The 18,295-nt window shown below is 47.3% G+C and overlaps 1 protein-coding gene across 1 annotated transcript in view; it reads right to left on the reverse strand.

Moving 5' to 3' along the window:
- The window catches only part of LOC142991820 (DENN domain-containing protein 2A), a 28,289-nt gene extending 10,085 nt beyond the window's left edge, over positions 1–18,204 (reverse strand). Inside the window, exons 1-3 of the mRNA XM_076141966.1 lie at positions 17,767–18,204; positions 3,488–3,574; positions 177–1,211 (exon numbers count right to left, since the gene is read on the reverse strand). Of these exons, the coding sequence (XP_075998081.1) occupies positions 177–1,211; positions 3,488–3,573 (1,121 nt within the window). The 5' untranslated portion in view covers position 3,574; positions 17,767–18,204. The remainder of the gene's footprint in view (positions 1–176; positions 1,212–3,487; positions 3,575–17,766) is intronic.
- Between the last annotated feature and the right edge of the window lie 91 nt (positions 18,205–18,295).

Here is an 18,295-nt window from a genome sequence, read left to right on the forward strand (position 1 = left end):
TTTATTTTTTTTAATTTAGCTTTCAGGTTGAGAAAAGCAAACTCAGCCTTGAATGGTGTGATGTAATTATCTTTAGTCTTTTACTGCAAAGAAAAAGGGAAGCTTTAGTTTAAGTGAGCGTCTTTTAGATCGTTTGATGGCAGCAAGTCTTCTTTGTCTCACATCAGGTCTCTTACCTGTTATTGCCGTCCCGAGGTTTGTCCCCCCAGGGTCTCCTACAAACTCCCGGGGGTGGACAGGTGGGTAAAGGTGGAGGGGGGAAGGAAGGCAGAGGGGGCAAGTTCCTCTTGCCCTTCCCTGATCCGGGCCCTGAGGCTGGCGTAGGCGGCGGTGTGTGGTGCTGGAAGGTTCTCTGAGGTTTAGGTAGAGGGTTTATCGACGGGGCGCCTGGCTCACTGTATTCGTTCTCTGGGTCGCCCTCTCTCCTCCTCCTTGACCCGCCGGGCCGAGACGAATCGAACGTCCCAAAAATGGGCTCGTTGGTCTTCCTTTCTGTTTCCTCCTGCTCCTCCTTCGAAGGAGGACAGAAATAATTCCCTGGGAATGCCAGTGAAGGTTTGTCAGGAACATCCTTCATTGCCTTCTCCAGTTTCTTAATATGAGTTAAAACTGTTTTCTTGTCTTGTTCTGTTTGTTTAGGGCCTCGAAGTCCTCTCTCTAGAATCACCTCTCTGTCTCTGTTTGTTGGCCCCTCTGGAGATTTAGGCCTTGAATCCCCCAGCTTTCCTACATTTTCCTTCCCTGAGTCTTGTCTGTCCCAGCTGACAAACCTCTTGCTGTCTGTCCTTTGGACCTCTGAACCTTTGGATTCCTTTTTCCGAACTATCTCAACTTCCTTCTGTGCCGTAGTCAGTGGGCTCATTCCTGTAGATGCTGGTGGAGTGGGCTCCCTCTTGCCCTCCCATTGTGAGATCTTATCTCGGATGCTTGCAGTCTTGGCTCCTGCCGGACTCTTGTTGTGATTCAGCTTGCCGCACAGCCCGTTCTCCGCATTTGGAGTCCGTGGGTCGGTGGTAGCGGCCCTCTTGTGTGCCAACATGGTGTCAGGAGGACCCAGGCTGTCGCTCAGGCTGAGTAAGGGGGAGAGGGGACGCTTAGTGGACACAGTAGCGTCCTTCCTGTCCTTCTCCCCTGGTAACCCACACACCTCTTGGCGCAGGGGCACCACAGATGATGGAGCCGCCCCGACCTTCAAGCCACAGCACTGGAGCCTGGAGACACACAGAAAATATTCAGAAATATGAACACACACCACCTCAACTAATATACGCTTAATTCATTCCTGATTTCAAAAAAGCCCAAAATTTGTCAAAGATAATGAGTACTAGAGCAAAGAGTTACGTCATAGTTTCAATCCTAAGTGTACAAAGCTTTTTATATTGGCCAAACAATCTGAGCACTTTGTCCAAACAAAGCTTTGTTTTATGAGATAAACAAGAATTCATTTTAAAAGCGCCCAGCCTCTGTTTGGTGCCTCTGTTTTAACTATGAGTCACTCCTGGAAGACTACTGGGTCACGACTGTTTGAACTTTGGGTTGGGGGGGTCAAAGTTTACAAGCTGCACACACAGCTATTTCTGGAGGGGATGAAAGCATACAGAGAGCAGGGGAGAGGCCAACGCGTAGAAGTGAATCTTTTCTTTGCTAATCGTGACCCAGAAAACGGTGTTTGACTCACAGCTCATTTATCAAATGATTGGATTTCCAACAAACAAAGGATCTGTGGCTTCAGATGACATCGCTGGATGTGAAGTCATACTATCTGGAGGAAATCTCAGGGGGAAATGGGCGATTCATGTTTCCTCAAGATGATAAAGAAACGAAAGAGGAGCTTAACAGTTTCTGACCGTGATCAAAATGTAAAATAACCAAACCATCCTCTCAACATTATTACTTTGACCTGCTCCCCCTCTTCCCCCCTCCAGCTTCTCTCTACCCGCCATTTCTGGCTCAGATGAAACAGCTGTTTTTTTTTATTGAGCATGAAGCAACAGACAGGAAAAAGTAGGTCAAATAGGAAAGCCAAGGAAAGGACAGATCGAGGCTGGGGGTGGGTAAAGAGGGGGTACAGAGGGTAAATGAAAGACACAGAAAGAGGGAGAGCGAGAAAGAGGAGCAGCTGTGGGGAATCAATGGTGTTGGTTTCCCAATTCAGAAAGGCACTTTGTAATAAAGAGAGATGGAGAGACAGATACAAAAAGAAAGGGAGGTATGGGAAGCTCATCCGTGGCCGTGGATGGACGGGTGGAGGATGGAGATGAGGGTCGTTGGAGGAGGAAGGAGGCAAAGTGTCTCTGAGCAGCTAAACTAACACGGGACCAGAAAATAAGTAGAAGAACGGGTTGAAATCGAGAAGGAGGAGGGGGAACATGTAGAGATATCGCCACCCTTTTTCTAGACAATCAGCATGAACCAAGATCCATTCACATAGCGCTAATGAATAATGCCAGGCTGACAGAAGGGGACATGAGACAGTGGCAGCAGGGGGGCAGTAACAGTATCCAGATGCCAGATGGCCGACTACAGCCTCCTCTGCCCTGCTATTGTTATACGGCTGACCTGAAAGGAACGAGGGCGTCTTCAGCTTACTTGGGAGAAATACAGAAACCCGTGACAGAGAGGGAAAATGTGCAATTGTCTCATTTAAATGTTTATACGTTAATGTATAACATATGCGTGTGTTAGGATCAGACAGTGAAGATAAGCTGCCGATAAGATGTTAAGGTTTTGTCCCATCTTGTTCTAACACAGGGACACAGACTTCTATAGTACAACGCTACCCATGGTTCGGAACCTTTACCTCCACCAAGCAGGCTGCTGGCCGTTTTTGCCTGCATTGGTTTGTTTCTGTGTTTGATTGGTTGGTCGAGTCGTTTACCCAAAACATCCTGAACTGATTAAGTCAAAACTGGGAAGAAGAGAAGAACCTGTTCAGTTTTGGCTTAGGGACTCGGTGGTTAGCAGTCTTGCCATCGCCATTGGTGGGCGAAGTGCTAGATTAATTCAAGTAATCATATTAAGAACAGATTTTGTCTTGTTCTACCTTGGCAGGGGTATGAAGTCGAATGAGCAGCCTTCGGGTTCTATGTGAGAATGAAAGAGTGCAGTGTAGCTGCTATACCAGACCCAAATGAGTTTACCCAAAAAGTCCAACTTATAACTGGCATCCGATGCACGGGTTCACCAAAATAACACCTCTCACTCTTCATAAACAAATAATACCATCTGTGCTCTGTCTCACATCGTGTGCCAGTGGATCTGATTTCATAGGGAAATCTGCTGAGTTGCTTTCTGGCACTCAGACACGATGGTGTACAACAGAAGGCAGAACATGGGATTCTCTGCTTCCAACACAAACAAAACCTAAGACTTCTCCAGTTTCCACTTTGCAAAAATGAAACCTTACATTTACCAGCGCGAGTAGGAGGCGGTTTACTGTGGTTTGATTTGAATATAGAAGAATCAGAATGAGTTTGGAGGCACCTACCCGTTGACTGATTGGTAGATGCAGTTGTCAGTATTAGTACAGAGCAGCAGGGCCCTCCCACCAGTCATGGTGCTAGCAGCCGGCATCCTGGACAGAGAGACAAAGAGGAACAATGAGGTTTGCATCTAATTCAACATGTTGTGGGTCGTGGCGTTGCAAAGACAAACTACAGGACAAAAAGCTGAAACTACTCCTGCTTTTCTTAAACCCAAACATATGGAGATAATGCACGAAAATAGGCGGACATATTGACCGAGGAATGAGGTTTAGGTCAAACGACGAGCTGCTTCCCCAGGACTCCCTCAGGGAAACATCTCTGTCCTGTTGTGTGTGAACATAAACTACCAAATAGCTCCAAACTCAATTTCTGTGACCAAGCAACCGCGAAGCAAGGCATCTCCCCAAAACTGCCAACCCGGGCTTGATGAGTAATTGGAGGATACAGCTGAAAAACAAAGCTTAACCCGTGGCTAGCCAGCTGCTGTAAACACACACACACACGCACACGCACACGCACACACACACACACACACACACACACACACACACACACACACACACACACACACACACACAAACACGAGGTTCCAGCAGCCGTGTGGCATTATGGAAAAAACCCTATGGAAATACTGGAAACTACAAATCATAATATAATTAAGCTCCATTAGGGAAAAACATTAGCATCAACTGAAAGCCTGCGAGCCAAAGGGCATCCAGTCCAACATTTTAGTCATAAGAAGTTCAGATGTGTTATCGCTTGATCTCTCGTTTTCATTTGCCAGAAGAGATTTTTCCAGACAAGAAGTTTGACAAGACACTTTTAGTCACCCTCATACAAACTTCCTTGATGTGTTAATGTGTGTGTTTTCCTCCCTCGGTTCCTTATTATTGCCAGAAGGTGTGTGAAGGGACATGCTTGGCAAGTGTGGCATCATTACTCGGTCCATTTGTCAAACAAAACCAGACCTTCTTGGGATTGTAGCTGGATCAAACAAAACGCCCCTGAGCGAATGAGAACCCCCGTCTCATAGCACCCAGTGACCCGGCCTGTGGGCACCGACCAGAGGCTGGCATGGGTGTGAAGCAGGGGGAGCCAAATGTGGAGAACAGGTCAGATATAACTCCTGCTGGCATGTATTCACTCGTTTTCAAAGCGCAAATTGAAGTAGACATGGATACACGTGACAACACAGCATAAAATAATAGAGAAAAACACACCTACGCAGAGAAGGACACACATCCTGCAGTTCCAGACAGTCCATACTCTCTAGACCAGCATATGCATATGTGTGTGTGTGTGACTTTAACCAGATGTGCTGGGATACTCCAGGCTATCCGTAGGCCGTTAAACATTTCCTGAGCACTGCCCGGCCCCGGACCCCCCTCCGTTTCTCTCCCCATAAACTGGCATTAGCTAATCCTGACACTTCTCTCTTTTTACCCTCTGACTATGCAGAGAATGCAAGTCAAATTCAGAACCAAAATTCCTCAAATTGTTGTCCCCAAAGGCAGCGAGGCACATCAGAGAAAAAAAGCCACAACTTGGTAGATTACGTAAAAAAGGCAGCCAAAGGAGCTGAACTCTTCCTTTGGCTAACAACATAATTGGCCCTCTGAGTCCAGTGTTTGGAAACGATTCCAGTCCTGCCCCTCTCTCTGCCTTTCTTCTCTTCCAGTATGACGAAGAAACGGACACAGCTGAAAAAGTTGTGGCAGCCTCACCTGACAAGAAGCGGACAAAAAGTGGTCTATTTTATCTTCATCTCGCCCCACTTGCAGCTCAGCTTACAGCTCTCTTTTGCTTTGTCTGTAGCCCCCCCATCAGTCTAAGGCCAAGCCCCCCCAGAGAGAGGAGTGAGGAGGAGGAGGAAGAGGAGGAGGAGGAGGAGGAGGGTTTGCGTCAGCCATCACTGGCCTGTAGGCCCAAATTATTTTCAGCTGTGAGCTGAGAAGAGGTCACATGTTTGAGGGGAAACATCAACCAATTTTTTTTCCTTCCTCCTCCCCCCTCCTCCTCTCTTCCCCCCCCTCCTGTTTCTTTTCTCCTTACTAAAAGAACGCCGAGACGCAGAACAGAAATCCTGCATGGAAACGGGGCGGGTGCCAGGAGGGACCGTAAAGAATGTATGCAGCCAGTTCATTTTACATTTCAGGCTTTCTTTCTTTTTTTTCTCCTGGGCTGGGAAGAGTGTGAGTGTTGCATATCAGGGGACGGGGAGAGATGGGAGATAGGGAGAGGAGTCAAATGAAGAGGAGAGGAGGGGGCTGAGGAGACCGAGGTTGTCAAAACTAAGGAAGAAAGTGGATATTGTAAAGAATAATACAAGTATACTGTTGCACTGTGGAAACATTGCAGGCTTTTAGTCCGTCCTACTTCATTGTTTTGAACTCCGAGGCCCAAATACAAAGTGTAGCTCATTGCAGACTCTCATGCCTTAAATGGTAATGCAGTATTTTAACACAATTCTGACTGTCAAGGCATGCAACTCTGGGTTTGAGCATGTCTCAACCTCACTGAATGACTCAGGCTTTTAACGCCACACAATGCATCCCAGTGGCTCCACTCGCCTGAACCTGACAGAGATGCCCTCATATCTTGTATAAGCAATAAAGCTGACAGGACTGACAGCTTTAAAAGCTCTTTAGGGCGCAGAGAGCAAAACCTTCACTAGAGCTTTTCTCTACCATAGCTATTGGCAGCCATTGTTAACCCTGACCCTCCGAGCAAAGATGGCCACCATAACAATGCAGAGGCTGAGGGAAGCCATCTGCTCAGGGCCAATAAAAACATCACGGGGGAAAGCGTGACCCTAATGACCTCCACCAGCCCCGCCCCCCTCCTCCTCCGTCCCTCCCTCGCCCTTCACCATGCGAGGTGTGACCGGTGTGACGGCCTGTGCACGCCATGGCAGAGGAAGTGTGTAGGGAAGCCGTATTGTTCATCAGCGGCTGGGGGGGTGAGCCTACAAACAAACTACAAACCACCATAAAGGAACGAGGTGGCAGGAAGTGGACTGGAGGGGCAGCGACTGACTGTGGTTGAGATGTTTGTGTTTGAGATTGAGACTCATTAGAATTCAAGTTTCATCCAATGAACTAAATGAAGTCTTCAGAGTCTCCTGTTGATCCTGAGGGCTTTCTCAGGTTGATGAACTTTACATAAAAACCATTGCAAACCACACCTTACTTTCAAGCGTGCGTAACCTTAAGTCATGGCATGAAAACACACATGACTAGTGTTCTGTGCAGCAAACAGCAAAGCGTCCTAAATGCCTGAAGGCTTTTCACCAGGGAGAGATAGCAGCAGCCTGGGTCAGAGGCAGGGCATCAGGGCCAAGCATCAGTTCCATAACAAACCCTGCAGGAGATTCCTATCAGAGGACGGATGGATGGACACCGGTGTCTCGCTGTGGACAGACTCACATGTATTTCTGGACAGGGAGGAAGGTGAAAGAGTTGTAGTCCTGTGAAGCTTATATGGGCTCAGGCAAAAACTTACACCCGCCATTCTGTTGCTGTATTAAAGAAGTTCTTCTTATTTCGATGTCCCTAAACTATCATATGGGTCAGGTGAGTGTCAGGAAGCTGTCAGTCACACAACACAACACACAGTCCTTTCATAGATGACCTTTGGCCTGAATGGGTTTTCACATATGGAACTCACAATGCACAGAGGTAGAAAAGACAGTTTGGCCCTGCTCAGTACACACACAAACACACACACACACACCCACACACACACCAAATTTTCCACAGTGAGCTCCTGTTCCTCCTTGTGACTGTTTTAGTTATGAGCTGGCTTTTATAGCCGCGCTTGCCAATGTTATCAGGGCTCATATAAATCATGTTGTCAGGGATGAAATGTAAAACTAGAAAGCGCTCAGATTACACAAAACTTCTGCCAAGGCCGCACAATACCACAATACACTACATTTACTATAAGTCCTAAACGAATATGCAAATGTACAGTAAGTGAATTTTGTCGTCGTGATGAAACTCATCTGCGTGTGTCTTTCAGCTCATCCTGACACACACACACGCCTGCTGTGTTAGTTTCTGTCCATGTGGCAGCGATTACAGCGAACAATCCTGTCAGAAGGCTTTGGATTTGATTTTTGAAGGGTCGATCCTTTTGCTTGCATTTGAACTACACATTGCAGTTGGAAACACAGAGCAGAAAAAGCTCCAGTGTATGTGGATACAGATCTTCATCATAATACAGATAGAGGTAGAAAGAGTCATATCTCACACAAATAAGAAGCCTTTGGAAATATTCCTGGATCTGCACCTGGATTCTGGACTCTTAGCCGCCAATCATTAATTTTGCTATCAAATCTCACTGAAGCCTCTGAGATTTGGGGCCTGATGTGGTTGTTGGTTATATTTGCGTTTGCGATTCATCACAGTGTATGCAGGTGGTGCTGTCAGTGTTGAGTAGCTTTATCAGGCCCGTGGGTTGTTGTCAGCGAGTTGTTGGCTAACTGGAGGCCCGGCGCTCCCCAACAGCTGCTTCTCATAAAGACTTCATCCTCCTCCCAACCATCCATCCCTCCATCCCTCCTTCTCCCTGCAGGAACATCTACCGCTATGACATCATCATCCCTCGCAAATTGCACTCTCCCTCTCTCTCTGTCTCTGTCTCTCTCTCTTGGCCCGTTTATGTCATTCACACATGCCTAAAAAGGGTAAAAGTTGCTCCCAGCACGCATTGCATGTCTCAAATGTCACGATGTGGAATCGCACTAAACACCGAAAATGACTAAAACCACTTTGCAGACTCGTGGGTGAAGTTGGAAGTAACTCGGAGGCAAAGAGAGAATATGATCGCTTGCATGGTGAACAAAGTAAAGAGTGGGCGTTTGTTCTTGTGTTCAGCACCCAGGCTGAGTAGATGTGGCTGACTCCAGCATGTGCCGAAGCCTCGCCTGCAATCAATTTAACTCACGCTGCACATTTAGCCAGCTTTCTCTGGAATGGCAAACTTGGATGTTTTTTTTTTCCTCTCTCTCTCTCTCTCTCTCTCTCTCTCTCTCTCTCTCTCTCTCTCTCTCTCTCTCTCTCTCTCTCTCTCTCTCTCTCTCTCTCTCTCTCTCTCTCTCTCTCTCTCTCTCTCTCTCTCTCTCTCTCTCTCTCTCTCTCTCTCTCTCTCTCTCTCTCTCTCTCTCTCTCTCTCTCTCTCTCTCTCTCTCTCTCTCTCTCTCTCTCTCTCTCTCTCTCTCGCAGCCCACTAGGGTTGCCAGATCTGATAGCAATCGTTTGGTCAGAGCAGAATGAAGATTCAAATGACTGACACGTCGACTTGACCTGATGGGGCTATTGCCTGGTGGCCCAAAGTGGGAGAAAAGGAATTGTCGATGGGGAAAGAGGGATGTATGGAGAGGAGGAGGTCAGGCAAATAAACAATGGAATTTTATCTGAGCTCTGCAGTCTCTCTCTCTCTCTCTCTCTCTCTCTCTCTCTCTCTCTCTCTCTCTCTCTCTCTCTCTCTCTCTCTCTCTCTCCCTCTCTCCCTCTCTCCCTCTCTCCTGTTCAGGGCCCCTGTTGCTTTCCCAAGCTGATTTCACAGCAGGACCTTGGACACGAGCCAAGCCGGCCAACTGTCTAACTGACTGTCTGCATATATCTGTGTGTGTGTGTGTGTGTGTGTGTGTGTGTGTGTGTGTGTGTGCGTGTGTGCGTGTGTGCGTGTGTGCGTGTGCGTGTGTGGAACTTACACTCATTGAATTTCTCTTTTTCCCCCGGTATCTCATTTATCTGTGTATCTGTGTACACTTTTCTACACACTGTCTTTCCCGATCTTTCTTTGTGTGTCCATCTGCAGACAGCTGGGATGTGTGTCTTGATTCTCATGTTGTAGGATGTACAACACCAGAATGAGATTCCTATCAGTCGTCCCATAGGGGTAAAAGGCATGCACACACACACACACGCACATATATATACAGTGAATTAGCCATCCGCTGCCCTGTGTCACGTCCAAACCTGCTGTGCTGTGTCCTTTTGCCCCTCCACCCTCCCCTCACCTCATTGTTAGGAAAGGATGGACACGAGACCGCATTGAAACTCCACTCGCTACAGAACCAGACAGGAACTGAAGTATATTTGCTTATTATTTAATTCTAAATATAATGCAAGCGTCCATTGTCACGTTCCTCTGATATTGCTAACACCCCATGCATGGCGTTTCTTGTTATTGTGGCTTTGTATAGAACTGAGCCTCCTCAAGGCCGGGGTGTTTGCAGCGTGTCCCACTGGGAGCCGTAGGAACCGGCCTCAGAAAAGCGCATAAACAAACCTTAATTACAATTCGGTCCAGAGGAAAGACCACTGTAGAGCTAATTATGGTGCGTGGCAACAACCAAGAGACGTGATTGAAGAGGATGCTTCAGTTCCAGCCAAGCACCATGGAATAAACACTTATTTTCTTGTTTGTTCCATTGTTTACTAAGGGAAAACACACAATCAGACAGGAAGTATGCTCTGACATCCAGGAAGCGGATGTAGGTTTGACTTCCCTTATCTCCTAAATCAAGTTATTATGTCTATTATAGACTTACGTAGGCAAGTTTTCTCATCTGCCACAATAAGAATTCAATCCGTCTGTTGTTGATGAATGGCACAGTCTCGTTTCGTCCAGCAGGAGGTCAAAATGGCAGCAAACAGAAGGAAACTCCAGACTGACTCAGCAAAACCTTCACAAGGCCTTTTTACTTTCTCCACCTGCCAGATTTTACAAATGACCAACACGCTGCTGTAACCACAGGCTGTTAATGGAGGAGGTTCCTCTTCCCTTTGCAGCTTGTGGCTTCCACTCCACATTCCACTGACTGTGCAAATGGTGCGGCACACAAGCTAATGATGCTCTTAAGACCTAGGCGTGATAAGAAACAGAGCGATGCCGCTGAAACTACAGGCCTAATTTGAGGTGAAAATGAAGTTGTTAATTGGAAAAAGGACCTTTGGGAGCTTTAAAGAGCAAAAGACTTTAACTGAACGGACCTGCTGGAAAATGGGATTAGAGAGGAACTGTTGTTTTTCAATGCCTGGTTTGACCTGTTGCCAAGAATCACTAAGTAGTTCAGAGAAGAGAAGAGAAGAGAAGAGAAGAGAAGAGAAGATGCCTCCAACTTCCAGGAGCAGGAGGATGAATCTGTCTCATGGTAGAGCAAACAAATCTCTCTCTATCCCCCATCTGGGAGACGGTATCTCGTTACGTCTCCTAGCGGGGGCGGAGCTTCTGTCCTTCACCTCCCTCCTCCCACATGTCCGTCCCTCCTCCCCTACAGTCTTCAATCAGCAGAACTCCTGACTCATCCGTGGTCTGCTCCCAATTACCCCGCTGGCTCCGCTGGTCACGGCCCGTGCCAGCTCCAGCTCCTCGCGTCTGGCCTACGTAACCTCCCCCCCCCATCCCCCCTCCCTGTCCAACACGGTCTGCGTCCCATCCAGTAACGCTGAGACATCTCCAGCTTAGGGAAGACACAGTGTTGTCAAACTCAAGATTTTGCAATTCTTTCCAGTACCAAAAACAGATGAATCTACTTCTGCTCTTCTATACTGGAGCGCCAAAGTACGGAAGCTTAACATGTTCTTGCAACGCCAAAATGGACTTTGCTCGATTCTTATTGGCACAACAGATCAAAACCCCCAATGTGACTCATTCAAATTCAACCCTACTACCCGCTTTCAGCCCCTATTCTTCTCCTAGTCTTTAAGACAAATCACCACACACCGTATCCTCACCCGGCAGTGAGACCTGAGAACTCGGTCTATAGTCAGACCCGTGGGCGGAGCGGCGCGGTCGCGGCGAGCATCAATCATCGGCGACAGCGTAAGTCAGGCCATTGACAGGAGATCTTGGCAAACAAAAGAAGCCGAGACTCTGTTCCTGGCAACACGCGCTGCTGCTCTTTGGCAGGCAGCGACACATTCCAGAGGGTGAAGACAGTTAGAAAAAGAGTTGTAAACTGCCACAAGACAGGTAAGACACCAGGTGCTTCCGAGACAGAGACACACACACGCACTCACACACCCACACACATTCATGGCCGCAAACCACAGCAGTATTCCGTTTCAGCGTGGTATTAAAGACAGAGGCAACAAGAGACAGACAGACCCTGAGACAATGCATGTCCCCTTTGTCAACAACACCCAAAGCTTCTCATTCTCACAGACATGAGGAAGTGACATATAATCCACGCAAACTGGTTCAACCAGGACCAAGCAGGAGTCCAAACCCTGGCCAGTGGTTCCTGCTATCAGATATTAAATTGTGCTGACAAACGTTGTGGGATTTTTCTGAGCCTGGTAGCTTAATAGTAAAACCGCTCGTCTGTAAAACAGCAGTGAGAGGACGTACGGATCCTTTCAACAATAACCCAGCTTCTTCAACACACTAACATTATTCTCAGGGCCCCCAGATCCAATTTCTCCTCCAAGCCGCAGTCTCTGAGCTGAGCTTTGCTGCCAAAATCCTCTATTCTCCTTCTTCCTGCTGTATCTCGCCCCCCTCCCTCCACCCCCCCATCATCCCATCCCATCAGCCCCCTCTGCCTGAGAATTCCCACCAGAGCCCCCCTCACCCCCCCCTCCCCTCCCGTCCCATCTCTGCTCCCCTGCATGCCTGTGCAGAAGACAGATTTTTATAATTCACCCGCTGATTCCCCGGAGGAGCACAGAGAGGCGAGAGCTTGGGAAAGGGCTCTTCCGTAGTGTAAAACACCAGAATCTGAATCCCCGGCCCTACGTTTCTGACCGCCACACACACACACACGCACATACACACACACACCCTGCGACCGACAACTGCGAGACCAGGGCCAAGATCGACAGTAGTACAAAAAATGTGAAATGGAGAGGGGTGTTTTGCACGGCTGAAGCACGCCAAACTAAACGGACCTAAGATGTATATTTCCACCTCCATCTGCTCAGGAACGTGACTGTTTGTACTACGCACGTGGCAAATAAGGCTTATAGACGTTTATAGGCTTCTTTGGCAGTTAGCTGGGACCAAATCAGAGCAACAAGAGAGACCTGAGGGACAATGAGCTAACAGGTAAGACGAGGTTAACAACAATCAGCTTCAGCCTCTATACAACCATGGATTTGGATTTGGAATGAATCAATGATTTAGTGAATAAACAGATGAATCTATCTAATGACACATAACAGTCACTCATCCGTCTTTTATGAAGCATTAACCAGCAATCATCTATCATTTGGCATCATAACCATTTAAAATGATTGTCTGATATAAATAAACTATTCATCAACTGAAGAACTGATCAATGACCTAACTTACTTATTAATTATGTAGTGCTTAGTCAGAATATAACTTTTTTGGCGAATAGACCTTAGAAATACTGATGAACACACACAGGGTCAGATGTACGGCGCCTTCTCTGCTGGATTTGGATGCAGATTTGACGCATTCTGATTCAAAATACATGCCTGTTAAGTCTCAAACAGGAGCACAGACATGGAAGAAGCAGTTTGCATGTCAGATCCATATCATAAGCTTGGTTGATTGCATATTCCGTTGACGTTTATGTGTCAATTCTACTTGAAACGTCTCCTCCTCTGCAGAACAGGTGCAAATCAGCAAAGGCGTATTAAAGCAGCAAATCTGATCTGATGTGAAAATCTGCGTCCAAATATGAAATGGACACGACGACACACAAGACACACATATTATGTTTGGAGTGTGGAACTGCTGGAACCCTCCTCACACAGAGGCAGACGGAGAGACGAAGACTACTACTTTCCTCCCTCTAGAACCGAAACGAGACGGTGTTTAGATGTGATCCCGTTGCCATGAAAGCAGCTTGGCGTCGACAGAGTGTCTCCACCGTCTACTCATTAAGTTGTCACGTGTGGATGGAGTCCCAGACATTGTTTTCAATCTCATTGTGGCGCGTCTGACGGACAGGTAAACAACATTCCTCTCAAATCCAATTCTCGCCTCATTGGAGGGAGAGGAGAGGAGAGAAGGAGAGGAAGGAGAGGAGGAGAGGAGACACCGCATACAACAAAACCAACAAGCACGCTGAGCCATTTTCCTTGGAATGCTCACTATAACATGGCAACCTGAGCCTGAATCAATGAGCTGTGCAGCCACATTAGAGTTACGCTTCAAACCCTGATGGACGCATTCCATTCCAGACAGCAGCCTTTCCCGACATGCCTGTGCCCTTTCTCTCAAACAGCAAGTGTGGGTGGTTTCATATGGACGTGTGTACATGACGGCAAAAAGAAGTCGTTCAAGCATTGGTGGTGATGCATTAGTACTCGTTATTATCTATATTTCCATGCCTGTGTCGGCCTATGAATGTGTGTGTGTGTGTGTGTGTGTGTGTGTGTGCTGCCACCACAAACTGCACAAGCCACAACCAAGCAGGCAATACTGAGCTTTTGGATTTTCTTCATCAGCGTCGGCTTGGCCACGATTCCACCAGCAAGCACCACATCTAACAGCCCGCCTGTCACACTGCAGCTGCCTCGGCCTTCACCTCCTCCCTCCTCCTCACTCCTCCTCCTCCTCCTCCTGAACCCTGCCACAGGTTCACATGCTCCGCTGGTCGTCTGGGTAAACGACGCCTCACAGCAGGGAGCCTCCGTCCGCCGTGTCACTGCTAAACGTCCTAATTAGAATCGCGGCGAGTCGGGTTTCTGTTCGCAGCTCTGAGGAGTTAAAGCGTCAAACAGGAAGACAACTCGCGAGTGTGTGGAAAATAGTGTGTGTGTGTTCTTTGTGTGTGTGTGACAGTGTTAGAGGGGGTGTTTTTGTGGCCTGATGCCAAGTGGATAAATGCATCCAACATCCAGTGTGATGGGATCCATTATCCATGCATTCATGTGTGTACGTGGGTGTATGTGTGTGTGTGTGTATGCCGGGTCTGACTTACAAGGACATGGTTAAGAGTGTGTGAGATGGTATGAATTATCCATGCATGTCTCAGTGTGTGTATCACACACAGGGGGGTTGCGGGGGTGTTTTGATGATGACTAAAGCCACGGCCATCCACCAACTTTACACACAATGCCCCCACCATATACTACACACAGGAGCCGGGCTTTCACCGTCGCCACGGGACACATTCTCTCAGAGCTCGTCCCCGTGGTAACAACAGCAGCTCGGGGACGGCGAGGGATGGGCTCCGGTGGGGTCCTTCAGAGTCACAGGGTATCCCACAGAGCGCCTGTCAAAAGCCAGTTCCTGTAAGAGGGGGGGTGGGGAGAGCCTGTAACCTCTAAAGGCCCTGCTGTCACTTTTTTTGAATGGAAAACAAAAAGAAGACAGATGTCAACACACACACACACACACACACACAGTCTACTGTATACTTAACACACCGAGCCAGTATGCATTAACAGCCTATGGAGGTAAATGCGTGGTCATGTCTAAATGAGTTTACATGAAAATCAGGTTAAAGTGTTCACATGACGACAGTGACACACATTTACACACACGCATTCAAATACATACAGTAATAAAGCCTATATAAAGCCTTAATTTAATCTTAAGAATCCCAAATTACACTTTTCAGATGACACCCCAATGTGTACGCGCTCACACCCACACCCACACACACACACACACACACACACACACACACACATGCAAGTGCTCAGGCGTGTATGCAAAAAGGGCGCACACATGTAAAACAGGCGTCTAATAGGAGGCTCGTAAAAGCTAAACAGCTCTTTTCCTGAATGACTTACAGCCACAGTGACTCATTCCAATCATGGAGTCCTGATTCTAAAACCCTCTTCATGCTTCCAAGAAAAAAACAAGCTGATTCAGTGGAGGGAGATGACAGAGTCGCCCTGATACCAAACATCTGGCCTGTGAGTCGTCAGGAGTTCTGTCTAACCCGCCGCACAGAGTTTGCATATTGAGAAAACATTCCATTAACGTCTGCTGGGTAGATTGAAGAGCGGGCAGGAGTGCTTTCATAGACGTGTGCTGCACGTGTTGATGTCTCGGTGTGTGTGTGTGTGTGTGTGTGTGTGTGTGTGTGTGTGCGTGTGTGTGTGAGTCAGAGTGAGAGTAGAAAGATAGAAAAGTGAAGTGTAAATCTGAATCTGTCAGTATTTTAGTGTGTGACTCAGTGAAACAGAGAGATAGGAAAGAATACCCTGATAATGTGTGTGAGTGTGTGTGTGCGTGTGTGTGTGTGTCTCACAGTAAATGAGTCATAAAGGGAAGATTTTCAGTGAGGAATTGATGAATATGAGGCCACAAATATGCACTTATTCAACAGCGGAGCACATTGTATTGCAGAGCACTCAAGCAGACAGTTAGGCTCTGTAAACAACTGATCCAATCTCTCTCTCACACACACACACACTCACACTCCACACCAGAGCCTCTTTACAAGATTGCTGCCCTCTTATTACAACCTTGCTGACTGGCAGACAGACCGTCCCTGTCTCTTTATCTTAACGTCCATAAAACGGCGCTCCCCAGTGCCAGAGTCAGCCGGTCTCAATGAAATAAGGTCCAAACCTCACCCGCTCAAAGTAAACACAGACCCAGAGCGAAGAGAGAGAGAGACGGAGGGCAGAGAGCAGAGGAATGTTGATGAGGAACCTGTAACGTCCCCATTCATCTGCTGAGGCCGTCCGGAAATAGGAGGATAACACGGTGCAGAGGTAATGTAGAATGTCACACCAGCTCTATAATGGAAGAAGATAGAGGACCAGGTTCATACTTGAATACTTCATGTAGGCTTCAGCTCATATTGTCTCCATGAGGTGTGAACTGTAGTGTGGAACTACCATGTACCATCTACCAATCAATGACGTCTGCGTTTAACATTCAGTCATTGCATGAATCATGATTCTCCATCGTTTCTCCTCATAACTATCACTCATATTTACCTTTGGCTCAGCTGGTGTCAACAAAACTTGACATTACCGCCCCCTATAACTTTTCACCGGTACTGCATCCTATGAATTAGCAGCGATTAGCGTGGTAGCCATCTTATGTTTGCATAAGCAGCGCAAATGCCAAGTACAGATCTAAGATAGAGTCGTTTCTATGTTATGTTCTCTATTTGTGTTCCAGTTGCGACACATTCCACAGATCTAAATGTTTAGACTGATGTCCATCTTATCTCCATACGGGTCAATGCTTATCAGACAGAGTGGAGATTTCTGTCACAATGTGGCGTGACGTGCAACAGAACATCCTTTATCTCATCATGACAGGATGGGAGCATTTGGTACACACATTCAAACACGCACACACACACACACATCAGTCCATGTATACACACTGTGAGTATATATTTGCCTTTTAAGCTTCTGATAACATCATCAAGTCAAAAATTGGAATCCTTGTTAGTCCACATCCATGTACAGGGTTAATGAGTGTAACTGTCACTCAGCACATGAAACAAAGTGGATTTTTACATGGCTCAATCTGTCAAAATGTTAAACCTAATGGCTTTTTGTAGGTGTGAGGTTCGGTTAAGAAATACCACCTGAGAAACTCTGTCCTCTGTCCTCCCCAGGGACGTTTCCACACCCTGGCCTGCCTCCTCACAACAATTCACACACTGGGACCCTGCGTGAAGAGAGGTGCCTTTGTTTTCAGAAAAGAATGCTCATCTCACTTATCCTCTCTCTCTCTTTCTCTCTCTATCTCTCTCTCTCTCCCTCTCCTCTACAAGCCGGTCAGGAATGTGACGGCTTCAGAGCTCAATCTGATCCAAATGGTCGCCGCAACATCTTTCCCCACTCTGTTCCTATTCAGTGGGGAGATTTGAGCTGACATGCATGGAGTTGTGTGCGTGTGTGTGTGTGTGTGTGTGCGTGTGTGCACATGTAGATACTTAAGTGAAGTAGTGATATGGCTCTCCTGAGCTGCAGTAATGGACTCGGTGCAGACTAACTACTTGAGCAACACTCAGACGCAGATTTAACTGGAGCCAAAGCAGCCCAGATGAATTACAGCTCACATAAACACAGACAAAGCCACATCCCAACATCTACCATGCATATATGTTTAAACACACATACTGTACACAAACACACACACACACACGCATGCAAGGTCACACACAAGCATGTACACTTGTGGTTGTCCAGAGGCTACATATGAGACTTGGGGAAACAGATTTGAAGATTTGAGATGGTTTCCAGACATAACAGTGTATTTACAAGTAGTAACCATAACATTAACCATATGTCCATATTCTCAAATGGATAAACACACCCATCTCACACACACACAAACACACACACACACAAGCTCTCTCCATTCTTCACGTTACCTTTCTCAGCTGGGTGAGCCCTGTTGAAGTGCTCTTGGTGAAGTTTCTCATTTTGTGTAATCTGAGCCAGGAGAAGACAGCATCCACTTGCATGGTTCCTTTCCTTCCCTTCACAGCAACTTGCCTTCTTGGGCCGCTCGCTCGCTCACCCCTACCTACCCCTGCCTCTGACTCTGACTTCTCTCACTTTGCATAGCCCCCGTCTGTACCTCCCACACACAAGGAGAGAAAGAGCATTACAAAAACACAATTCCAAGGGTATAAGAGGTTTGAAAAAGTTCCCAAAAAAATCCCTCTGTTTCTCCTCCAACCTCGAGGCTAAAATGATTACAGCTCTTTCTCTCCTCTCAGCTCTTACTCTCTCTCACATACACTCACTCACTCTGACTTCTATCTTTCAATGAGGCTTGCTACCTCTCTCTCTCTCTCTCTCTCTCCCCTTCTCCAACCCCTCCCTCCCTCATGACCCCCCCCTCCCTCCTCCTTCCCTCCCTCCTTCCTTCTCATTCTCTCTTTCTCCTCCCTCTCC

The sequence above is a fragment of the Genypterus blacodes genome, unplaced genomic scaffold, assembly GCF_046128005.1.
Source record: "Genypterus blacodes isolate CSIRO-AG114 ecotype Tasmania unplaced genomic scaffold, CSIRO-AGI_Gbla_v1 ptg000021l_1, whole genome shotgun sequence".
In the NCBI taxonomy this organism is placed as follows: domain Eukaryota; kingdom Metazoa; phylum Chordata; class Actinopteri; order Ophidiiformes; family Ophidiidae; genus Genypterus; species Genypterus blacodes.